At 42.4% G+C, this 26,252-nt stretch overlaps 1 protein-coding gene and 1 pseudogene across 1 annotated transcript in view; both read right to left on the bottom strand.

The window, feature by feature from the left end:
- Positions 1 to 26,252, bottom strand: part of LOC142385491 (NLR family CARD domain-containing protein 3-like) — a 250,038-nt gene that overhangs the window by 194,788 nt on the left and 28,998 nt on the right. Inside the window, exons 3-5 of the mRNA XM_075472092.1 lie at positions 24,971 to 25,090; positions 23,650 to 23,769; positions 22,510 to 22,629 (exon numbers count right to left, since the gene is read on the bottom strand). Of these exons, the coding sequence (XP_075328207.1) occupies positions 22,510 to 22,629; positions 23,650 to 23,769; positions 24,971 to 25,090 (360 nt within the window). The remainder of the gene's footprint in view (positions 1 to 22,509; positions 22,630 to 23,649; positions 23,770 to 24,970; positions 25,091 to 26,252) is intronic.
- On the bottom strand, positions 3,855 to 19,014 carry LOC142385895 (NLR family CARD domain-containing protein 3-like; annotated as a pseudogene).

Raw genomic sequence — 26,252 nt, 5'->3', positions numbered from 1 at the left:
TTAACTGTGCAGTGTGGGTGCCTCCTATTCTTGTGTGATTTGTAAGTAGTATATATATTAGTTTGAAACGTCCAATTCTGAAACACACAAGCTACTGTTTCATAACGCTTCAGATAATTGTTGATGTGAGAAAAATACTCTCTACTAGATGGTATTTCACTTCCAGGGCACAAAAGGCATGTAAAAACTCCTTGTTCTGCACTTCTAGTACGTAACACATCTACATGACATCGACTCAGGTGAGTTTTAAGAGCATTCCATGTTTTGAACGAGCATGGGCATTCATAGTATGTGTATAGATATGAGTGTCTATGACCAAAATGATAATGCTTCAATTTGTAGTGTTTTAGTAACTGGTACCTCGTAGATACAGTCTCAGAGCACTGTTTGCACCTCCACATTCAGAGCCTAAAAAGAAGAGAGACAGTGATTAGTAATCTCTTCAGCTGGTAGAATTAGTACTGCTTATAAAACAGATATGGAACATAGTGGATACCAGTTAAATATTGTTACACTGTGCCTCCCTGAGTCACCGGACCAATATATTTTTAACAATAGAAATTAATGAACTTAAATTAAGATTTTTTTGCAATTACATTTAGAACTTTGGCTTTGCTTCTATCAGGTGAAATACAAAGCAAACAAACCACAACAAACAAAAACCTCTTTCATGGCACATATAGTATTACTATAGTATTACTCTAGGATAATCTGTTAGATTTTAAAATACGATATGAAATTTCAAAAGCCCCGTTTTCTGTTCAATATTTAGGGATGCAAAATAAACTGGCACAAAAGAAAATCATCTGGCTTTTTAAGAATTCAAGAAATAGCAGCTATGCAAGTGTTCCATTTGACAGTAGCATAATGCTGGGTGATTTAAGCTAGCAATGACCGTTTTCCAAACTCTTTCAAAATGTACGACCGAGGGCAATGAAACTGAAAACACATATCGTCGGTTGACACAAAGTAAAGTTTCACTCTTTTATTATTTTGTATTATTTGTATTTGTATTGTATTATTAATGAAACGTTTTTACTTAACATTTTTTTCGAGGACGACGGCTTCCAACTGAGCACATGGCGCGCGAGTGGCAACGGTTGCTCTGCTCCGTGGTTACTGCGCATGTCTGAGAATGCGTCATAGTAGCGTACCTTTGCGTGTGTGTGTGATTTAAGTGAGATGGTTATGTTCGTTTGAATCTTATGTGTTTTGTAGGCTTGAAATATCTTACTATTATGTTATTCCAATGAAACCTTGTTATTTTTTATGTAAAAACTTAATAGTTATAGTAATGTTACCACAACAAAGTTACACAATATGAACAACATCACTATTTCATTTCTTAGAGTGTTGTGCAAACCTCTGTGCCAGTGAGGATGCTCGGAAGATCCTAGAATCATGAACTGATCCCGGCCATTGAGCCTCAATGTTGGAAATGAAATGACCTCCATCACAGATCATCTGTATGCACGGAGGATGGGAGTCAATGATGAGGTTTCACAGGGCATAAATGTAACATTGCTCAGCATTACTCAAAGGGGTTGATGTGGTGTTTTTCAAAATGAGAAATCCAGTTCAGATTCTATGGACAATTATCCCCAAGTGTACCTGTACATTTAGGATATGGAAAAATGTTCGGTTTACATAGTCAGCCTCCACGGGTCCAGCAGGGGCCTGGACAATGTGACAATGTTTAAATCCAGACTGAAAACAGTTCTATTTAGATGTGCATATGACACCTGAAAGTATTTTATCTGCACTCTTCATTTTTAAATTAATTAATTAATATTTTAATCTAATATCTTGTTTGTACAGTGTCCTTGACTGTTTTGAAAGGAGCTGTCAATAATTTGTATCATTAATTTTATGACCTGTCCCCCATTTTTCTGAGTCTGGTCCTACGTGGGTAGATCGGATGTTTGTTAGGTATTGATTAGTTTTAATGAATACCATGTTCTCTCTCATTTAATTTCATGTTCAATACGTGTGTATAGTTGCGTTTCTTTAGTTGCACTGGCACCGACTGATTGATTTTTCGAGACAGTGAAAGTGGTGATATGATAACCACAGTTTTTGTTTCGTTTTTTAGACAAGACATGAGTTGTGGGAGCGCAGAATTCTTGGTGAACATTTCTTTCCGGAGTCCGTTTCAGCCGGTCGGACATTTTTGAGTTGCAGCTAAGCTAAGTTTCAACTTTAGCCTGCCCGGGACCAGGCTAGTTCAGCAGCATAAATTACCATGGTTACTTAGCGGGCGTTCAAATAAGCCACCTTTATGGAACGAAACTCTCGCTAAATTTAGCCAGAAGTAGCAAAATAAGCCAGGCTTTCCGCTAAACCAGCTTCTAGTAATACCCCCCAGGTCAGTAATAATGTATTTATTGTATGTTACGGTGCTCACAGCTGCTTTCTTCACGCCTCACCTGGAAGGACAGACTGCAGCACTGATAAAAATGTCCGTTTGAAATGAATTCCCAGCATCAGTGTGTCAGTGGAACTGAAGGTGAACTGTCTGAGAGCTGAACACTGACAGCACTTTGTTTGCATGATGGAAACACGATGAAGAACAACATGACAAACTAAATCCATCATGTCAGAAGACAGAGTGGGAAAAGAATGAGTCGATAGAAATTCAGCTCCATTATTGAATCAAATCAAATCAAATCAAACTTTATTTCTATAGCACCTTTCATACTAAAAAGCAGCACAAAGTGCTTTACATAATAAAATCAATTATCAAATTCATGCATCATTTCACACACGACATCACACCGATAACCACACTGCACACATACCCCCCCCCCACCCCCAACATGAGCAACATCAATATCAACAACAATCATCATTAAAATCTGGCTTGCTGAAGTGAGGAAACGGTATCTTGGGGATCTGTCCACACCGGGAGCCGGCCCACCAATGACCACAGAGGCCGCCACCACGGGGAACCGCCCAGATCAGGGCAGGCCGGCATCCACACCACAGCCAGGGCTGCAGTGCAGGATCCCCCAGCCCCCCCGAACCAGGGCCATCCCCACAGTAATGACCCCACAGACCGAGTGGGCATAGTCCCCGGTGTGGAAGATCCCCATGAGGAAAAACACTGGATAAATAAATGTATAATAAGTATATAATAAAATAATAATAAAAAATAAAAAAATGTGTTCAATGTGTTTGAATGAAGTCAAACACGTTGAAGAGTTCAATCAGAGTTGAGGAGCTGTGTGGATTTGTAGTTGTGCATTTTCATCCCAGCTGTTAAATAACAGATAACAGAGTGTGTTACTAAATTCACCACCAAGCTGAATGTGTTTGTGGGAACATGAATGTTTTTTAGGCTTCCTGCATCATGTGACCCCGATTTGTTTTTCATCTGCCGTCAGATTCAAATGAAGACCATGAAACCACACAGCAGCTTCAGCTGAGCTGTCACTCAGCAGCAGCGGCCTTATCTGTGGGCCGCAGGGGCTGATGGGAGCTCTGAGGAGCTGTCAGAAAGCACGGGGGGGGGCCTGCTCTGATCTCACAGCTCGTTAGCAGTAGGTGGCTCATTCAGCCACCTACTGCTGCAGGTGTTGGAAGTCTGGTCTCCACAGGGAGAAATGATCCCTGCAGCCTGTACAAAAACCTTCAGATGAAAACATCCAAAGTGAAAAGAGAGAAAGATCTTCCTTCCAGGTCCCCACATTTCATTCAGCTTAGTTGTCTCTAAAGCTGCTCGTCTCTGACTGAATCAAGGCAAGGCAGTTTTATTTCTAGGGCACAATTCATACAGAAGGCAATTCAAAGTGCTGTACAGCTACATAAAATCACAGGAAGGCAATAAAATCATAGAAGGCAATCACACTGACAGCTTCTCATTTCCACTGATGGATGTTTATCAAATCCATCAGAATCAAACAAAGTGAGATGTAACCAGGTCAAGCTGGAAGCAAAGAGAATAAAACAGGTGACAGATTTTACACGCTGGCTTTTCTTTAAATTCAGGTGGAACTGCAGGTAGTGATGGCAGCTGGATTTATGGATCATTTCATTACTGATCATTTCTAACAACTTTAACTTTATTATTCCAAAGGAAGAAAAACACAGAATATAAACACATCAACATGATATACATCATCATCCAGTCAGAGTCTCTCTGCACACAAGCTGCTGCTGCTTCATCCTCTCAGCTCACATCGTCCTGTTCATCACCATGACTCCCATCTGTAGAAAGAAGAGAGGAGATAAAGGAGTGTTTCAGAGCATCCTCAGCTGTCAGCTGCCATCAGCTTTAATAAATATAATAAATAAAGTTTAATAAAATACAGCTGAGAGCTGCATGGACCTCCAACTCTCTACTGACCTCAGAGTCTGCAGTTTGTTGTGTGGACTCTTCAAAAGATCAGACAGCTCCTTCACTGCTGATTGCTTCAGGTTGTTCCCGCTCAGGTCCAGTTGTGTCAGATGGGAGGGGTTGGACTTCAGAGCAGAGACCAGAAAAGCACAGCTGATCTCTGACAAACTGCAGCACTCCAATCTGAATAAAGAATGAAACATGTGAGCTGAAGCCAACAGGATGCAGGTTAAAACAGTCCAACAGAACAAGTGAAAAAGAGCTCTCATTAATATTATTGACAACATGCTGCTGCTTCAATAAAGACGGAGTGACTTCAGCTCTTAAACTCTGCCAGCTCCACCAGTGGCTCCATCCATACAAACTCATGTTGTGCAGCCAAATGATTCAAGTTTCAAAGAAAACAAACATGTCAGGAGGAACTTTGGAGCAAATGGGAACAAACTGATAGAAATGGAGATCAGGTTCACTGTTTTATTGAAGGTTAAAGGCACAAAAACATGGTGCAGTGATGTTTAATGGAATCATGGAATCAAACTTCTTTAAAGAGTCGACAGCAGCAGAACTTGTTACTGTGACTTGTTGTGTTTGAATATCTCAGTCAGTCCAAACATTACAGAGCCTTAGAAAAGTGTTGGAAGCATCCAGAGGTGGACTGATTGATCAGTTTGGCTGATTAATGGATGCTGATGGACGCTTTGACTAACTATCAGAATCAGTCAGGTATTCTGGCAGTCAGGATTTAACCCCCCTGTCAGCTGACGTCCTGGCTCTCAAAGCAGGTCAGCAGCAAAAGTTTGAAAGTGAAAAAACGGATCAGAAGGTGGAAAAAAGTTCAGAATCTGACAGAAAGTGTGAATCTGTAAACAGAAAACATCTCAAATATGAAGAAATTAGACTAAAGTTGAAATAAAAAACTATGAAAGAAGAATGAACTTTACATTCAAACTGAAATAAACGTCTGCTGCACTTTTTTCACTTTGAATCTGGTTTTTTGTTCCTCAGAGAAAGTGATGAAGCTTCATGTTTCTTATCTGCTGTTTCTCAGCCTGCATTCACTCACATGCTGCTCACAGCAACTCTGAGCTCTTACTGAATAAAACAGGTGGGAACAGCTCCCACACAGCCAGCAGGGGAACAGAACAGCATGTATCTGCAGTGATGCAGCAGTCCCTGCCTCCCTCCTTCATGGCAGTTCAGTGATCATCCTTTGTGTCTGTGTTGGGCTCACCTGCACAGGGTCGCAGCACTTCACCTGTTCAGCTTCTCTTTGGCTGCACAGCTATCAAACACTGACTCTGCTGCATGTTTTCACACATTTCTCACCTGATGGAAAGCTGCTCACACACACTCACAGCCTCCTTCCATCTGCTGTTACCTAGCAACAAGTTAGCTCACAGCTTTTCTTCCATCCATCGTCCAATCATGTTATTCTTCTTCTGATAAACTCTTCTTTGTGTTTTCCTCACAGTCACTAAATGTCAGCATCACTTTCAGTTGGACTTGACATTGTGTAACAGAGGGAATTATTGATAGAATTCATGAAATAAAGCTCAACTGAAAGTGATTTCCTTTCAGTTATTAGTGGGAGAAGCTTTTTGGCTGGATTTTGTCATCATGAATGAATCTGACTGAAGATAACTGCTGCTGTGATGAAAGCTGCTTTCTAACCAAATCAAAGATTGTTCATTTCCAACAGTGTTGGAGGGGAGTTTGTTAGTATCAGCTGATTAACGGGCTTTTGGAGTTTTGCTGCTCCAAACTGTTGTTATTTGGCAGCTCGTTCATGCTCGCACTATTTTCTTAGCGGTGGCGGAGTAATATCAACGAACATCCAGTACAAAATGTCAAATAAAACACGACAGAAGAAACTTTTCGCCACGAAATTTGATATGGATTACCAGTGCACACCAGTAACCACTCGGGTGAGTTGATGATTTTGAAAACGGACGTTTATTGTGCTTTTACGGACCTTTGTAGACATGCATATGACTTGCCATTCTGAAGCAGGTTGAGAAGAATCAAAATTAGGCAAATACCGGAGACAGTAGTAAACATCAGAAAAGCGGCGAGGGGGGTTCTAAAACATTGCAGACGACTCAGAAAAGAGGCTTAATGTTGAAAATACCGCAGTTCTCCTTTAATCAACAACTAAAACATGGTGTCTGACCTCAGAGTCTTCAGTCCACAGTGAGGACTCTGCAGAAAGCTGTACAGCTCCTTCGCTGCAGAGTAACTGATGGTGTTCTCACTCAGGTCCAGTTCTGTCAGATGGGAGGGGTTGGACTTCAGAGCAGAGACCAGAGAAGCACAGCTGATCTCTGACAACCTGCAGTTCTCCAATCTGAATAAAGAATAAAACATGTGAGCTGAAGCCAACAGGATGCAGGTTAAAACAGTCCAACAGAACAAGTGAAAAAGAGCTCTCATTAATATTAATGACAACATGCTGCTGCTTCAATAAAGACGGAGTGACTTCAGCTCTTAAACTCTGCCAGCTCCACCAGTGGCTCCATCCATACAAACTCATGTTGTGCAGCCAAATGATTCAAGTTTCAAAGAAAACAAACATGTCAGGAGGAACTTTGGAGCAAATGGGAACAAACTGATAGAAATGGAGATCAGGTTCACTGTTTTATTGAAGGTTAAAGGCACAAAAACATGGTGCAGTGATGTTTAATGGAATCATGGAATCAAACTTCTTTAAAGAGTCGACAGCAGCAGAACTTGTTACTGTGACTTGTTGTGTTTGAATATCTCAGTCAGTCCAAACATTACAGAGCCTTAGAAAAGTGTTGGAAGCATCCAGAGGTGGACTGATTGATCAGTTTGGCTGATTAATGGATGCTGATGGACGCTTTGACTAACTATCAGAATCAGTCAGGTATTTGTAGCAGTCACAGTGCCGTGTGGATTTTTTCAAACTTTGACAAAACCAACATTCCTGTGGGGGATGTTTACGTATGTGGATATAAACCAGATCTTCATTTTCTTTCCACAAAGGAAAAAGAGACAGAAACTGCCTAATTTACAACTCTCTTAAGAGCTTTTGGGGAGTCGAACTCGCAACAGACACTTGCCATAAAAATTGGAAAACTCGAATGAACAAAGAACTCACTCTTGGAAAAGTGGGACACTTACTATCTTATCTAGACCATAACTCGAAAGTTGACACTTTAACACTCCTTTTCACCAGCAAACCGACCAGATGGCTATACATACGAACTGAGAAGACTCACTTTTAGTCGAATCTTAAAACTATATTAAATGTGTTTGATAACCGTGTACAATTTCTTTCAGGTTTCCAGCTTGATCACAAGACGCATATAGAGACAATTTGTACGATTCTGGCTTAAATATTGATAAAGAACTGATTTTGGTGGAAAACACCCAACCTGCCTGATGGAACCACATTGCCCCCTAGTGGTCTGCAGTGTTGATTAGTTGAACATTTAAATCCCAGAGGACTCAGTAAAATGGACAATATATGCAACTAGTAACTTCTAACGATGTCCCTTCGGTATCTATTTGGTATTTGTTTAGTGTCCCCATTGTTAACACAGAAATTAGCATTGTGTAATTCACTATTCACATGTCACGATTTCATAGATATTCATCTGAATTTTGAAAGTCATAATTGTCTTTATCATGTGTGTTATTTTGATGTCTTTATATTACAAGTCTATGTTATATCTTTAATCTGCATATCTTAACAAGATGTGGTGTTTTCAGAATCACCGAGACAAATGTTCTATGAGATGGGAGTAATGGAGAAACACAGAGTTCTTTGTCTCATCCAGAAATCCCCCGATAGCACAGATCACCTTACAGAGACATGCACACAGTTCAAGCATGTCATTGGCTGAAAAAGTAGTGTAAGCCCCGCCTCCGAGAGTCAAAACCCGGAACCCGCGGAAAACACGCTCTCTAGTTCTCTCGTTTGCTGGCTCGCTTCAGGCGTCTGCTCTCTTGCTTCTTGCCTCTTGTTCCAGAAGGGTTCCAACCCAGAGTTTCAGAAGGAGATTTGAGCAGAGAACAGCTGCTCAGAGAGTTTTGGAGATGGTTTAAGCAGAAGAGAAGAGCTCACCAGAGTTTGGGAGTTTTCCCATAATCTCAGGAGAGAGCGGAAGGACGTGTGGATAACGATGCAGCGGACGACCGGAGGAGACCCTCCAGAACCCAGTGAGACCCCGGAGACGAGAAAGAAAGACCCGAACAAAGAAACAGATTGAAATACTCTGAAGATGCACGTTTTACGTGTTTTTGTTCGTCCCTCGCCATCCACGTCCTTCTACGTCGCACGTCCTAACCTCCGCTGTTTCACGCCATCATCACCTTTTCCTACCAAGAAGCCAACTCCAAGCAACCTTTTATTGATCTTCTGTGAACTTAAGTTCACTTCATCAGAGAAGCAACGGACCCACTGACACTCAAAATATTCGATCAGCTAACCACAGCCCTCGGCACCATCGTTTCGGTTTCCCGGTGAAAGAAGCAACTGAGAAGTCCGCTAAAGTCAGTCACGACAGCAAGGAAGGCCCAGAGAGCGGAGGAGAAATCCGCTCGGACCCCGCGTGACCGCTGCCGTGGTCCGAACCGACTGAACAGAACTTCAGCACAGTAAGACCGACCCGTTTTCACCTTAAAGTGGGTTTGATGGATGTCTCGAGGCTTTCACAGAATGATACATTAATCCGAAATGTCAGTATTTAGATTCAAATAGTCAGCCAACCCAAACTATTTGAATAAATCCAGTAACTCTCCATTCCCCATATTTTATTTTATATTCACTAAGTGTTTTATATAATCACCCATATTCCATGCATCTACTGTTTGTTTAAAGGCTCATGTCTAAGATCATATCATTGTAATAAACAGCTCATATATCTATATATATGTTATAATCACAGATTGTGTCGTATGCTTTCTTTACGTAATGTCTGTCCAACCAAACGAGAACTTCACGAAAGTAGCGAGATATGAGACTGAATATTAATTGAATATTAATTTAACACCAGGATCGTAAGATTTCGAACAGTTTTCCTACCTGACTGTGACTTAAATTAAGTCAAAACCTAGGTAGGTGGTGCCCTGAATTCGAAGTAAGGTTTATTTGAGACTGTAAGAACATCTCATAAATCCTTATATTTAATAGGTATATAAATACCCGGTAACGCTACATATTCTGGCAGTCAGGATTTAACCCCCCTGTCAGCTGACGTCCTGGCTCTCAAAGCAGGTCAGCAGCAAAAGTTTGAAAGTGAAAAAACGGATCAGAAGGTGGAAAAAAGTTCAGAATCTGACAGAAAGTTTTAAATCTGAAAACAGAAAACATCTCAAATATGAAGAAATGAGACTAAAGTGGAAATAAAACACCATGAAAGAAGAATGAACTTTACATTAAACTGAAATAAACGTCTGCTGCACTTTTTTCACTTTGAATCTGTTTTTTTGTTCCTCAGAGAAAGTGATGAAGCTTCATGTTTCTTATCTGCTGTTTCTCAGCCTGCATTCACTCACATGCTGCTCACAGCAACTCTGAGCTCTTACTGAATAAAACAGGTGGGAACAGCTCCCACACAGCCAGCAGGGGAACAGAACAGCATGTATCTGCAGTGATGCAGCAGTCCCTGCCTCCCTCCTTCATGGCAGCTCAGTGATCATCCTTTGTGTCTGTGTTGGGCTCACCTGCACAGGGTCGCAGCACTTCACCTGTTCAGCTTCTCTTTGGCTGCACAGCTATCAAACACTGACTCTGCTGCATGTTTTCACACATTTCTCACTTGATGGAAAGCTACTCACACACACTCACAGCCTCCTTCCATCTGCTGTTACCTAGCAACAAGTTAGCTCACAGCTTTTCTTCCATCCATCGTCCAATCATGTTATTCTTCTTCTGAGAAACTCTTCTTTTTGTTTTCCTCACAGTCACTAAATGTCAGCATCACTTTCAGTTGGACTTGACATTGTGTAACAGAGGGAATTATTGATAGAATTCATGAAATAAAGCTCAACTGAAAGTGATTTCCTTTCAGTTATTAGTGGGAGAAGCTTTTTGGCTGGATTTTGTCATCATGAATGAATCTGACTGAAGATAACTGCTGCTGTGATGAAAGCTGCTTTCTAACCAAAGCCCTTTTTCCATCAACGACATGATTCGCTTTAATTTGATGCGCATCGAGAAGTTAGTGCGATACATGTGATGGAAAAACGGTTAAATCGCTAGAACGCCTGTTTTGTCGCATTAAATCAATTCGCTCGAAATAGGTGGTTCAGGGCTAAGTTGTATCGCTACAGAAGTAATGGAAAAGGTTAATGCGATTCAGACTAGCCACGCATGCGCAGATGGTATTGGTAAAGGGCGAGGATTCGAATGTTGTTGTTGAGCCGCTCAGCCGCCCCATTTCACCTATCCTGTCGGTATCAAAACAGCAGCAACAACTAGTAACAACAATGTTCGATGATAAAAGAAACAACTGGTCGAGATGGTTGTGGCAATGCCCTCTGAGGAGCTATGTAAGGTGGTCCTGAAGCAGCATAATTAATTCTCGCCTCGCTCTCATCCTCCTTCTTAAATTTCTGACGGCTATTATAAGCTGACAGCAGCACTAGCAGCATGTTTAGTCCTATCATACGGTCCATAACTCTAAATAAGTAACTAGCCTAATAAATAAAACGAAAGCTGGTGGTGAAAAGGTACGTAGCCTTGAAAGTTATAGCAACTGTTATAACAGGAGGCTGACAATAACAGCGCGAGCAATTAAATTCCCGCTACCGAGCATTCTAATTCGCTACAATTCGCCACTTTTGTAATGGAAAATCATCTGGTCGAGTCAGAATAATGCGCATCAGCACGTTCCGGTGATGTCATTTTATTTCACTAGAATAGTCCTGTTTGATGGAAAACCAACCGAACGCATCTTATATCGCAACAAAGTAATGCGATATAACTTTTAATTCGCTACAGAATCTGATGGAAAAAGGGCTCAAGTCAAAGATTGTTCATTTCCAACAGTGTTGGAGGGGAGTTTGTTAGTATCAGCTGATTAACGGGCTTTTGGAGTTTTGCTGCTCCAAACTGTTGTTATTGTTTCAGCCAGAAATATTCACCAACTCTGGAGCTCTAGAAGCATCAGCCAGTGATTCTAGATTTGTTTCTGTCTGACAGATTCACTGTGTTTTCTCATTATTTAATGAATCATCATTTCATCAACTAAACCACTGAAGAAGAAAACAGACTTTACCATGAAGACCAGCACAGCTTTCACATCATATTAATCTGAACAAACAACTAAAACATGGTGTCTGACCTCAGAGTCTTCAGTCCACAGTGAGGACTCTGCAGAAAGCTGCACAGCTCCTTCGCTGCAGAGTCACTGATGGTGTTCCAGCTCAGGTCCAGTTCTGTCAGATGGGAGGGGTTGGACTTCAGAGCAGAGACCACAGAAGCACAGCTGATCTTTGACAAACTGCAGTTCTCCAATCTGAATAAAGAATAAAACATGTGAGCTGAAGCCAACAGGATGCAGGTTAAAACAGTCCAACAGAACAAGTGAAAAAGAGCTCTCATTAATATTAATGACAACATGCTGCTGCTTCAATAAAGACGGAGTGACTTCAGCTCTTAAACTCTGCCAGCTCCACCAGTGGCTCCATCCATACAAACTCATGTTGTGCAGCCAAATGATTCAAGTTTCAAAGAAAACAAACATGTCAGGAGGAACTTTGGAGCAAATGGGAACAAACTGATAGAAATGGAGATCAGGTTCACTGTTTTATTGAAGGTTAAAGGCCCAAAAACATGGTGCAGTGATGTTTAATGGAATCATGGAATCAAACTTCCATGATTACCCCGATTTTCACGTTTTTTGCCAAAACGACATGCCCAAATTGTAAACAGCACAGATCCCACATCTTTTGAGACTCAGAGATGTGACTGGTATCATTGGAAAGGTAACACTCTCAGGAATATTATAAACGTGTCTGTGTGATGCTGTGTCTTACTGACTCAGAGTGGGAGGGGTTAGAATGGTGGAGTTGTTTCCCCGTCCATATGTTTGCCTATACATTAAATTGGATAAAGCCATTCAGGGACCTCTAGGCCTCTATAGACACAGCTAGGTCAGAGCCACATGTCTTGACTTCATGCAGTCCAAATTTGGAGTCAAAAGACCAAAAAATGAATTGTTCAGAGGTATTTTTCAACAGGTATGTCTATGCGTTTTCCTTAGTTCCTTTTTGGAGTCTCCAAAAGGACACTTGGTTACCAAAGCTGTGTTAGATTCGGTTCTTTTAGTAGGAGGCTCAAGAATGGACCGAAGTAATTCAAGTGAAAATGAAGTGTTTATTGGTAGTCACACATCAAAGCATATCAGCGCTGGGCTCAGTGGAACAGAGCTCCCGCAGGAAGTCTGTCAGACTGGCCCTGATTTCCGGTAACAAGTTGCATATATCTCTTCTAGTTTCCCACGGTGGATCCCGTGTTGATCAAATGTGATTGGATATGCATACTAACCCAAATAATGTCTCTGAGTAATCTAACTAATGTATGTGTGTGCCTTTCGCACCTGAATCTCATGGTTCCCTGTTCTGTCTGGGTCAGTCTCAGTAAAGGTCATGTCTCATGTCCTTTATGGAAAACTACTGGGCTCATGTCTATTAAATAAGCCAATTTTAACAGCTGTATAACCAGAATCAAACAATAATATAATATAATATCTATCTATATATCTATAACAGTATCAATTACAATATCAAACCAATATCAAAATCGCAAATCTCTTTGTGTGTTATGATTCAATGCAACAATCTGTACACATTTCTGTGCGCACGTTACGCACCACATGGGGCATTTCCCCTATGATCGATAACGCATGGATTTGTTTTGGCACATACAAGCTTGATAGTATAGTCCCATACACCGTTGGAAACGTTAGACTATTGGCTAAAAGGGTATCAACGTCATTTCCATGGAAATTGCCATTGGCTGGGACTACTGTCATTCAAAGTACTATTGGGGGTAGTGAAGACACGTGTCCTCATTGGCTTTCAAGACGTGTACTACCCACTAACCATGCTCCGATTGGCTTGTGTCTGGTGTCAATCGAAGCTACAGTACCTGACACACCTCCACATTGAGAAATTTGTAAGCAATGGACTGGCATATGACCCGGAGCCAGCTAGATAACGTACTATTTTCGATTTTAGTCACCCAAAGTACGTTTTGCGGTTGGACAATACATTAACATTTTGAGGAAAGAATTAAGTTTATAAGAAAAGGGACTTCATATTTCATAACCATGGATACTTGGCAAGCTTTACAAGGTGTCCCCGAGTCACGAAAAGGTTTTGGTGGATAACAGCAAGGCTTGAAAGGTAGGTTGAGATGTCACACTGAAACACGTTAGCTTAGAGGCTAGCTGAGTTAACGTCTGTTACTGTTATGGCTGTGAGCATCCATTTGATTCGGGTCTTGAATGAATCGGGTGAATCTCAGCTTTCTAACAGTGTATGGCATGAATATACTTGTTAAGGGATGGCGTTTCAGGATTGAACTAAAGTGCATACCGCCCAAAATTAATCCCAAGTGTACCGCTGACGGGACAGCGTGCAGTAAGGTCGACAGCAGCAGAACTTGTTACTGTGACTTGTTGTGTTTGAATATCTCAGTCAGTCCAAACATTACAGAGCCTTAGAAAAGTGTTGGAAGCATCCAGAGGTGGACTGATTGATCAGTTTGGCTGATTAATGGATGCTGATGGACGCTTTGACTAACTATCTGAATCAGTGGAGTTTGAGGCTGATGGTTGGGAGACCTCCCCCATCTCCAGCAGGAAGCTACAAAGCTGAAGCTACAGATCTGTTCTTCTTCAACTTAAATCTGAGTTTCTGCTCTCTGATAAACTGCTGAGCGTACAAATGTCTCCTTCATTCAGCCTCTGTGGAAACAGCTCTGCTTCATTCTCTGAAAGTGAGGAAAGAATTGCTTTGGCAGGTGAAAAAGATGTAAGGGAAGATTAATTCAGACATGTGGAAACTCTGAATATTTGGATACTTCCACACATCACTAAATCATTTAAACTAAAACAGAAGAACTAAAAGAGCTGCAGTGAACTGACCTCAGAGCCTCCAGTCTGCAGTTTGGACTTTCCAGTCCAGCAGACAGATGTTTCACTGCTGGATCCGACAGCTTGTTGTTACTCAGGTCCAGTTGTTTCAGATGGGAGGGGTTGGACTTTAACGCAGAGGCCACAACTTCACAGTCAGACTCTGAGAGTTCACAACCATCAAGTCTGTGATGAGAGAAAATGTAAAGTCAGTTCTAATGAAATCAGACAATCTGCACTATAAACACTAACTGAACTCATATTCTGACTAAACACAGTGATGTGAATGTAATGTCCGCTCATGAATATCTGTTCTTCACATCTGTGTTTGATCTCATCTCATCTTCCTGTGTTTGACACGACACCATTAATCTCTTCTCAGACCTGAGCACCTTTAAACAGACTGTTCTTCATTATTTTCTCTAATCTGCAGATAAAGAAGGAAATGTGGTATCACATTTAGACTGAAAACATGTTTGATCTGATCCCAAAGTCAGAATAAGGACGTCTTGTTAAGAAAACCATTTTTAAATTCTTACATATTTTATATGACTCCAGAATCTTTATAAAAAGTTCAGCTTAGTGAACATTTACAGCTGAAAGACGATCTCTTTGCTAACCACTGTCAGCTGGGACTGTTCACACCGACATACAGGAAGAATCCACTCTAAGCTAAGTTAGCTTCTCCGTGGGTCTGAAAGCTGCCACAACATCATTATGTCTCCGTAGATATTAGTTCCAACACTGTATGCTGTACGCTTTGAACTTCCAACTCGTACATTTACATTCTGTGCAAAGGCCACAGTTCATGCCGTCTTCTCAGATGATGGCGTCTACATTTCACTGCAGATCGATGTCTTAATATATCTAATCTGTATATATAAAATGAAATCATGGACGTCGTGTCCTCCGGGCTAAAGAGGAAAAGAAGCATCCAGACTGTTATCAGAGCGAAGTTCCAAAGCCAGCATCTGTGATAGTGTGGGGCAGTGCCCATGGCGTGGGTAACCTGCACATCTGTGAAGGCGCCATTAATGCTGAAAGCTCCAAACAGGAGCAACATATGCTGCCATCCAAGCAGCGTCTTTTTCAGGGACATCCCTGCTTATTTCAGCAAGACGATGCCAGGCCACATACTGCAGGTGTGCCAGCAGCGTGGCTTCATAGTAACAGAGTGCAGGAACTAAACTGGCCCGCCTGCAGTCCACACCTGTCTCCCATTGAAAATGTGCGGCACATTATGAAGTAAAAGATATGACGGCAGAGACTGTTGAGCCAAAGCTTTCACAATCAATACCTACAACAGCCAACGATGAAATGACCTGACTGAGGCAGCTCACCTATAAAACCTTCTGCTGATCCAATGATCAGAATTTTACCACCAAAAACTTTTGACCTTTATTTTAAATATCCAGTTCAGTAAAACTTTAAACTCCCAAAATACTTCTTTCAACATATCCCCACAGATTTCTGTTGCATCATTTCCAGTGAGCTGGGAACTGGGCCCAATCTGTCAAATATTCTCTCCTGTTAGTCAGGTTGGCATGGAAAAATTCTTTATGTGGTGATTTCAGAAACTGGCCAGATTTCTTAGCTTCTGGTTGTGTTGGGGACTGGCCATGTGGGTGTAAAGCCGGCCCACATGGGAAACAATGGAAACAGCAGGTTAATGTTGGCTTCCTGCCTCCAACAGTAAGTCTGCTGCTGTGAAGCACATGTGACCAGAAACTGTGGGAAACATCTCCAGAACATCTCTGGTGTTCATGTGTAGAAACGGCTTTTAGGGAACTAAACTACTAATCTACACTGACTCATGAAGTCAATGAACACATCAACTCACCGAGCCTTTCTGCAGTTCCTCACAGCTGGAATCAGTCTCCTTCGTCCTTCATCTGTTGTGTTGTACTCCTCCAGGTCCAACTCCTCCAGAACCTCCTCTGACATCTGCAGCATGTAGGCCAGAGCTGAGCACTGGATCTCAGAGAGTTTCTTCTTTGATCTGTTCTCTGACTTCAGGAACTTTTGGATCTCCTGATAAACTGAGAGGTCGTTCATCTCCATCAGACAGTGGAAGATGTTGATGCTTCTCTCAGGAGAAATGTTAGACATGCGTATCTCCTTCAGATTGTTGATGACTCTTTTTATCATTTGTGTTCTGTTCTTTGTCTGACCCAGCAGGCCTGCTAAGAGTCTCTGGTTGGACTCCACAGAGAGGCCATGAAGGAAGCGAACAAACAGGTCCAGGTGGCCATTTTTACTGTTGAGGGATTTCTCCATCACTCTCTTCAGGAAGTCATCCAGAGAAGAGTCACTGTAGTCTTCTCCCAGGAAGCTCTTCAGCACCTCAGTGTTCCTGTTGGTGAATCCCAGGAAGCTCTTCGGCACCTCAGTGTTCCTGTTGGTGAATCCCAGGAAGCTCTTCGGCCCCTTTTCCTTCCTGTTGGTGAATCCCAGGAAGCTCTTCGGCCCCTTTTCCTTCCTGTTGGTGTAACAGTGCATCATGTAGACTGCAGCCAGAAACTCCTGAACACTCAGATGAACAAAGCAGTAAACTGGTTTCTGGAAGATCACACACTCTCTTTTGAAGATCTCTGTACAAACTCCTGAATACAGCGATGCCTCTGTGACATCCAGGCCACACTGCTCCAGGTCTTCCTGGAAGAACATGATGTTTCCTTTCTCCAGATGTTCAAACGCCAGCCTCCCCAGCTTCAGGAGAACGTCCCTGTCAGCCTCCGTCAGCTCCTGTGGACTCGTCTCATGTCCCTGGTGGTACTTGTTCTTCTTCCTCTGTGTCTGAACAAGCAGGAAGTGGGAGTACATGTCAGTGGTGGTCTTGGGCAGCTTTACTCTCTGCTTTGTGGTCAACATGTGCTCCAGAACTGTAGCAGTGATCCAGCAGAAGACTGGGATTCCACACATGATGTGGAGGCTCCTGGATGCCTGGATGTGGGAGATGATCCTGCTGGCCTGCTCCTCATCTCTGAATCTCCTCCTGAAGTACTCCTCCTTCTGGGCATCGGTGAAGCCTCGTACTTCTGTTACCCTGCCGACACACGTAGGAGGGATCCGATTGGCTGCTGCAGGTCGGGAAGTTATCCAGACGAGAGCCGAGGGAAGCAGGTTCCCCCTGATGAGGTTTGTCAGCAGCACGCTGACTGATGACTTCTGGGTGACCTCAGACACAACCTCCCTGTTGCTGAACTCCAGAGACAGTCTGCTTTCATCCAGGCCGTCCAGGATGAACAGAAGTGTGCAGCCGGCCAGCTGCTCTGCTGGGAGCTTCTGTAATGTTGGATGGAAAACATGGAGCAGCGTGAGAAGACTGTGCTGCTCCTCTCTGAGCAGGTTCAGCTCCCTGAAGGAAAGCAGAATCACCACACTGACATCCTGGTTCTCCAGGCCCTCGGCCCAGTCCAGAGTGAACTTCAGCACTGAGAAGGTTTTTCCAACACCAGCGACGCCGTTGGTCAGAACCACTCTGATGGCTCCCTGTTGCTCAGGTAAGGCTTTAAAGATGTCCTGGCACCTGATTGGAGTGTCATGGAGGGTCCTGGAAGCCGTCTCCAGCTGCCTCACCTCATGCTGGGTATTAACCTCTTCACTCTGCCCCTCTGTGATGTAGAGCTCAGTGTAGATCCTGTTGAGGAGGATTCCACCTCCTGTTCCATCACTTCCTTCAGTCACATGTTCACATCTCCTCCTCAGACTGATCTTATGTTCATCTAAAACCTCCTGCAGACCAGCATCTGCTGACCAAAGAACAAATGAGACCAAACAGAAACACAGTAGATTCAATTCATCAGGACTTGTTCTTCTTTATCTTTCTGACCCCAGTTGAACAAGTTTTTGGCTTCACGCAGAAAACTTTTCTTTTCCTTCCACCTCTCAGTAAAATGATCAGTAAACAGGAAAACAAGGCTAATGTTAAATGATGTTCCTGATGACCTTTGTGATGACCCCGTGGGTCCTCTTGTGGTTGGTTGTGGTATTAACCAGTGTCTGTCTGTCCTGCTGGGAGGTAATTTCTGTGATTTAGGACACCTGTTGCTCCAACCGATTTGCACACCTCGTGATATGAAGGTTGGATTTGGCATATAAATTCAGTCTGATGATAGTTATTAAAATGATTCTCTAACTTTAATTCATGGTGTGTCTCTTTTGTTGTGTCCATGTGAGTCAGGTCCTAACAACTGTTGTTGTTCTGTTTGACACCACAATGTGTCTGCATTAAAACAGCAGGTTAACCATCAGACCCCAAGCTTTGTGTAAAATCAAACTTGATTTAATGAGGTAAAAACACACGTGATGCATCAGTTAGTAACGGGTTAACAGAAATATCTGACCTGGTGCAGCTCTGGTTCTGGATCTTTCTCCACACTGGGGACAGGAGGAGCCTCCTGAGGAAGCAGACTGGTCCCAGTATGAGGTGATGCACTGTCTGCAGAACCAGTGTCCACAGCTGGCAGAGACCGGATCCTTCAGGACGTCCTGACACAGAGCACAGCAGGACAGCTGCTCCTCCTCACAAACACCACTCCTCTTCCTCCCTCTGTAAACACATGTCTTCATCACTAAAATCATTTTAAAATAACTCCCTTTGGCATGAACTCTGTTTTTATGTGAATATAAACTCAACCCTTCCTGCAGCAGCATTTTACATTGGGATCAATATTCTGTTTATGTGCTGACTTCACTGTGTGAATATCACTGCTGCTGCCCTACAGAAAACATTTCATTAGATTTTAAATTAATTCTAATCCTTTTCTACATTTTCTATTTTTAGAATTAAGAAATAAATAAACTCTTTAGTAATCACAAAGAGCCAATAAGTGTTCTGACATCACTGACGAACACGTGGTCCTGTTCAGGGTCCATGTTGCTCCCGAACTGGAAGTAGAGTTTAGAATCATTTCAACTAAACTTGAAATGATCAGAATCTAAAAGAAAAAGTTCTGTGAGAGCCACAGTGCGCCTGAGCAGGCAGCATCTACCCTCCTGTAAAAAACTTGGGCCACGTCAGATTGTGCGCAGCCATCTTGGTTTGACATCACACTTAGTGCTGTTCTCCCATCTGTTGCCATGGCAACATGAGACAGCAGCAGGTTAACCTCTTTATCAGGACATTTTGTCCTGATAAATGAGGGCCCTAAAGCTTGCCCCAAAACTGAAGGAGCACACACTGACACCATCCCACTTTGGTAAAATGAAGGTGTCCAATGCCTTACACTGTTTCAGTCATTCAGTGAGTTCCGCACTGCGCTACTTAGTGCATTCAGAAGGATTTGACACAGATCTTCTTACCACAGCGTGGTTCTTAGATTTTTTCAACAGATGGTTTGATCTCATGTCAGGTAGACACCCTGTCTGGCACTGAGTCAGGTCAACCAGGATTCATACCAAGCTGCATTGTCACATCTGCGCTCGGCCATTTGGGTGATGAAGAACATATCTATCGGGGCAAAAGGCCATTGGAAACCCGTGCAGTCAGGTGTCGTACTTTCCACATCATCAATTCTGGATATTCAGGCTGAGCTTCTCTCGCAGGGCTTTCCATTCGTCCTGACATCTCGCTTCTCCCAGGACTGCCTGGAAAACCTCTTTGGCTGTATTAGGATGAGAAACCCAACACCTACCACTCTTGAACTTAAAGGGGAACTCCGGGTTATTTGAAGCGCAATCCCATTGCTAGAGGTTGTCAAATACTGACAGTAGGACACAGACAGGTGCAAATTGGCGCTCCCTGTGCGGCGATTGCGCTGTTTGCGCAGCCTGTCATGCTAACCAAATACGTGGTGGCCAATGGGCAATAATAAACCTTACACGTAAAACAACAACTTGCACACTGCAGAAACGTCACACCACTTTATAAACCATCCGACAATAAAGTCGTGCGTGCGATCATTCCTAAGCAAAGTGTGGGATTTATGAACATGTACTTGAACTTAGAAATGTGCCTAAATCTACGCACAGCTTTGACCATGCTTACGCACATTGCCTAGTGGTAGAATTACGAAACAGCAAATGGTGTTGATCGCTGCACAGGGGAATATTACAATGTTCATTCAATTGTTGCATTACAGTATGTCTGACGGCATCTGGGTCCGTGTAGCCTATGCAATTCCAAAGTACGGTACATTAGACCTACCTGGCGTTCATTGCATTTCATTCAGAGTGTAACAATAATTGTTTCACCAGAACACCTGACAATAATCAGCCTAGTTTAATTGATATGGGTATAAAAGGCACACGTAGGACATGCCATTCAGAACGCAACATGGCCCATCCTGCATTGCTTGAGGATCTGGAAAACCGTGCGCTACGGAGGGAGCGCGTGTTTAGGGAGCGTGCAGATTTATTGGCAGAAAGTAGTGAGTGGCTTCTAAGCAGGTTCAGATTTCCAAAACATATATTGCTCGACCTCTGCCGTGAATTGGGGCCATCGATGCGGCATTTCTCAGCCGTCCATGAGCCGAATTCTGCCCACAGTGTTGGATGCGATTATTTCTTTGGCCCCGACTTACATTCGATTCCCTTATGGGGGTCCACGCCAGGCAGCATTAAGCGAGGGTTTTATGGTATCGCGCAGTTCCCCAACGTCATAGGAGCAATAGACTGCACTCATGTCGCACTAAAAGCACCATCACAGTACGAATACAACCTCGTGAATAGGAAGGGAAGCACTCCATTAATGTACAGCTTATATGCGACAGTGATATGCTGCTTCTCAATGTCGTTGCCCGATGGCCAGGGGGGACGCACGATTCCTTTATTTTGCAGAACAGCTCCGTGGGCCTTCGTTTACAAGAAGGAGCTGTTGAAGATGGATGGCTTATTGCTGAGTGTTGCGCAGCATGTTTGCAACATTGGTTATATTCAGTGTTCGAACTACGGGGGGACTCGGGGGATCCGAGACCCCCTGAAACTGACACAAGACCCCCCGAAAACATGATTTGGGAAATGTTGGGGGGTCTCTAAAATATTGGCAAAATGTGATATCCCCTGATGAGTTATGATTGCAGACGCGATGCGTGTGTGGAGGTGTGGAGCCTGTGTGCGTAATTGGCATAAAGCTGTGCTGTCTGCCGCGTATGATTCTGTATTGCTTCTCATGTGTTTTCGAGATCAGCGCTCTGAGTCAAGCGCAAGCAAGCAAGTTCCGGTGGCTTTTAAAGGGAATGTTGGTGCCATATATGGTTACTTGGGGGCGTTCCATGATGCAAATTAGTCTGCTCGTGCCCGCGCAAGGTGAACTGGCAGGTGTGGTATTTATCATTGCAGATTACCTACCGGTGTGCGTACGATCTGTCTAAGAACGTTTGATGAATGCCGATTTTTTTTGTACTTGGGCACATTCTAAATTGCACTCATACGACAGGATTTAGGCTACGTGCCCACGACAACGGTAACGACAGATAAACGCAGAACATTTAGTTCACCTGAGTTAGCTGCTGACGCTGTGTGTCACATCATCAGCTAAGTTGTTGCTAAGCTACAGAAGCAACACCCCAACCCACTGACGGAGACCTCTGAAAGTTTCTACCAATCCTTCCTCTCTGCTCCACTTCAACTTTCTACATGTTTGTCAGATTATTTATGTTTTATTATGTTATCTATAAGAACAGCTGATCCTTGCTAATGATTGATGCTGCAGTGACATAATTTCCCTTCAGGCAACATTTACCACTCCTGTAATACACTCAGCTGTTTCACTGTTTCTGCTCCTGATAATCTCTAATATGGAGAACTGAAGCTGCCTCATTTCAAAATAACATAAATATATATATATATATGATAACATAGAACATGAATATACCAATAAATGCTACGAAATAAAGGTACAGATCTTTTTACTCTGTTATTAATGTACAGACTGTGAAATAAATTGATATGTCTGCCTTCATTTAACTGTGTTAAAACCTGTTTATTTACCCTGACATTTAATTTTCTATTTGTTTCATTGATTTGATCCTTTATTCATATATTTATATTAACCCTGAATTAATTTGTCCTTTTTTTCAACAAGTAGATCATGGGAGATGCTGAAATCTGTTTCTGTTCTCTTACTTTCTGTCTGAGGGTCCAGGTTCATTTCTAAAGTCTGTCTGAATACCCTTGGACCGGTCACTCTTCATAGACAGACAGTCAGATCCTGGAGACTCTGCTCTCTGTCTGTGGTGCTGACCTCTGCAAACACAAACATGTTGTTATTCATATCACATCAATCTCTGAGAAATTCTCTCATTAAAACCATTTAAGAAGCTGTGAACACACAAACTGCTGCAGAGAATCAGAAGCTTTCCTCTGTGGAACAGTCCTCTTAGATCACATTACAGCTTTTCTATCTGACTGACATCAGAGGCCATGTTTCCTCTGCAGGAACCTTCCACAGAGGCCAGGAACCTCTGGAGGGTTCTGTCATGGTGAAGTGTGGCTGATTTGTTTTAAGCTCAGTTGGTCCCACACAGTGTGGGTAAATGAACAAAGTAAGTTATCACTGAGTTTTACTTTGATTGAACACACATATTAGAAGACATTTATTTAGCTTCTATAGAACTCTATGATCCAGACTTTAGTAATCCTGAATATGTTGATCACCATCTTCTTACTGCAAAGAAGCCTGGTCATTTATTAAACAGATACTGTCCAGGTTAGCAGTTAAGTCATCTGTTCATTTGTTTCATGTAACTAATCTGTAAATTAAGCAGGATTTTATTTCATTTAAAGACAGAACGGCATCTTGAGGGCAGCTCACGGTCAGCTGTGCCTCTGAGTGAACTCTCCATACATTGCACAGAGTAGCATGGAGTGTTAAACTTGAATCCTCTGTTTGACTTGAGCTGATTGTTTCCTTTCTTGTGGCCCACACTGGGCTGCAGTTTCTACTGTTCTCAAAGATTTAAATGAACTCAAATGTAGCTGTCTTACTTTACTGGATGTCTGGAAGCAGCTAGAAGTGACTGGAACCTCACTTCCCAAAGACTTCAGAACAGCTGTCCTATTGACAGGCTGGTCTGAGTTGTTGCTGATCACATCAGATTACATGACCTTTCTGTCCTTTGTTGATGGGGCAGCTGGAAGGTCAGCGTGCTAACCTTCTTAACTGGATATTTTTGCTTTTTTCAACATTAAAGCTGAGTTTAAAAAAATTCAAATGCAACAAGAAGATCATGGGAGATGCTGAAATCTCTGTTTCAGTTCTCTTACTTTCTGTCTGAGGGTCCAGGTTCATTTCTAAAGTCTGCCTGAATACCCTTGGACCAGTCACTCTTCATAGACAGACAGTCAGATCCTGGAGACTCTGCTCTCTGTCTGTGGTGCTGACCTCTGCAAACACAAACATGTTGTTATTCATATCACATCAATCTCTGAGAAATTCTCTCATTAAAACCATTTAAGAAGCTGTGAACACACAAACTGCTGCAGAGAATCAGAAGCTTTCCTCTGTGGAACAGTCCTCTTAGATCACATTACAGCTTTTCTATCTGACTGACATCAGAGGCCACGTTTCCTCTGCAGGAACCTTCCACAGAGAGCAGGAACCTCTGGAGGGTTCTGACCCACTGAGTTTCTCTGCAGTGATCAGGAACTAATGAAGATATCAGGAGATATTCTTCATCTATGAGAGTTAATCCATATCATTTCCACACCACATGCTGTCTGCTGAGGCTGAGGTCAGGGTGTTCTCTGCTCAAATAAACATGTTGTGACTCATATCAGACAGAGACTGCAGACAGAGCGGTAACAGGAAAGGAGGAGGATCACAGAGCTGGTTAACAACAGATGCTGTAATCCTGGACATGTCACTGAGAAGCAGCGTCTCTGCACCCCAGATGTTGAACTGCTGGCTGTGAGTTTCTGTCCATGTTGTCTACTGAGAGAGTTCACCTGAGTTAGCTGCTGACGCTGTGTGTCACATCATCAGCTAAGTTGTTGCTAAGCTACAGAAGCAACACCTCAACCCACTGACGGAGACCTCTGAAGGTTTCTACCAATCCTTCCTCTCTGCTCCACTTCAAGTTTCTACATGTTTGTCGGATTATTTATGTTTTATTATGTTATCTATAAGAACAGCTGATCTTGGCTCATGATTGATGCTGCAGTGACATAATTTCCCTTCAGGCAACATTTACCACTCCTGTAATACACTCAGCTGTTTCACTGTTTCTGCTCCTGATAATCTCTAATATGGAGAACTGAAGTTGCCTCATTTCAAAATAACATAAATACATATATATATATATATATAAAACATAGAACATGAATATACCAATAAATGCTACGAAATAAAGGTACAGATCTTTTTACTCTGTTATTAATGTACCGACTGTGAAATAATTTGATATTTCTGCCTTCATTTAACTGTGTGTTAAAACCTGTTTATTTACCCTGACATTTAATTGTCTATTTGTTTCATTGATTTATTCCTTTATTCATATATGTATGATATTATCCCTGAATCAATTTGTCCTTTTTTTCAGCAAGAAGATCATGGAAGATGCTGAAATCTCTGTTTCAGGTCTCTTACTTTCTGTCTGAGGGTCCGGGTTCACCACTGAAGTCTGGAGCTCCTCCTTTGGACCGGTCACTCTTCATAGACAGACAGTGAGATCCTGGAGACTCTGCTCTCTGTCTGTGGTGCTGACCTCTGCAAACACAAACCAGGAAATATTCTACACCCTAAAAGTATTTATTTATATCTTTACATTATCAGCTGCTGGTATTCTTTTTCCTTTTTGTCTTCTTCCCTTCCTGCTTTTTCTGCAGCAGCTGCTGATTTTCAGTGTGATAGATTCATAGATTCTGATCAGTCAGCTGATGCCAACTCCACCTGTTTTACCTGAAGGAGCACATGTAAAACAGAGTCAGAAAACATTTTGACTTATAGAGTGGATAACTAGCATTGTAGTACCACTTGGTTGTCACACCGAGGGAATGGAGGACGCAGGAGCAGGAGATGTTATATCCAAAGCTTTTATTGTAGGAGCAGATGTTATCAAGAGTCTCCAGAGAGAGAAACAAAACAGGCTATAGAATTATTATATATATATGTATATAGTTATACACTTCTCCAAAATCAGATAATTATATCTATGAAAATTTATCAAGGAAATCAAAATCACTCCACTATGCGGAGGAACAAACAAAAGGGTCTATCAAACTTTATCTTTAACTAAAAGTCACTCCTGCTACGGAGGAAAAAAACAAATCACAGGAACTACACTATGAAAATTTACAAAACATAAATCCCTCCAACTGGGAGGAAAAACAAGAATGCTATAAAAATAAGCTTACACTGTTACTTTAACAGGACTAATTTATCAAACGTTATCAAAAAACAAAAAATCTCTCTTGAAGAGGAATAATACCAAAAGGCAATACTTGAAAACGTGGCTGTGGTCAGGCTTGGAACAAAGGCGAGAGTGATGCACATCAATCGGACAGATACAACACACTGGCACAAGACGGGGGAGACGCAGACTCTTATGCACACAGGGATAACAGGGAGCAGGTGGAATCATTCATACGACAATCAGACGGAGCACGAGAGGAGAGTTAACCTTTCAAAATAAAACAGGAAATGACGAAACATGACATGAGACGAGACAAAAACCCACTTGACCTCACCGCGGTTCAATCAACTGAACTGTCTGCACTGAAGGTCTTACCAGTTCAGTTGATTGAAGGAAACAAGTCAGCTGTGCTGTCGCAGGGTTGGAACAAAAACCTGCACCCACACGGCCCTTTCATGGACCAGTTTGACACCCCTGGTCTAAGTGATCTGGTTAACTAACCCAAACCATGGATAT

The sequence above is a fragment of the Odontesthes bonariensis genome, chromosome 8, assembly GCF_027942865.1.
Source record: "Odontesthes bonariensis isolate fOdoBon6 chromosome 8, fOdoBon6.hap1, whole genome shotgun sequence".
Lineage (NCBI taxonomy): Eukaryota > Metazoa > Chordata > Actinopteri > Atheriniformes > Atherinopsidae > Odontesthes > Odontesthes bonariensis.
Note: the sequence above shows the minus strand (reverse complement) of the source record. Positions and strands in the feature narration are given on the sequence as shown.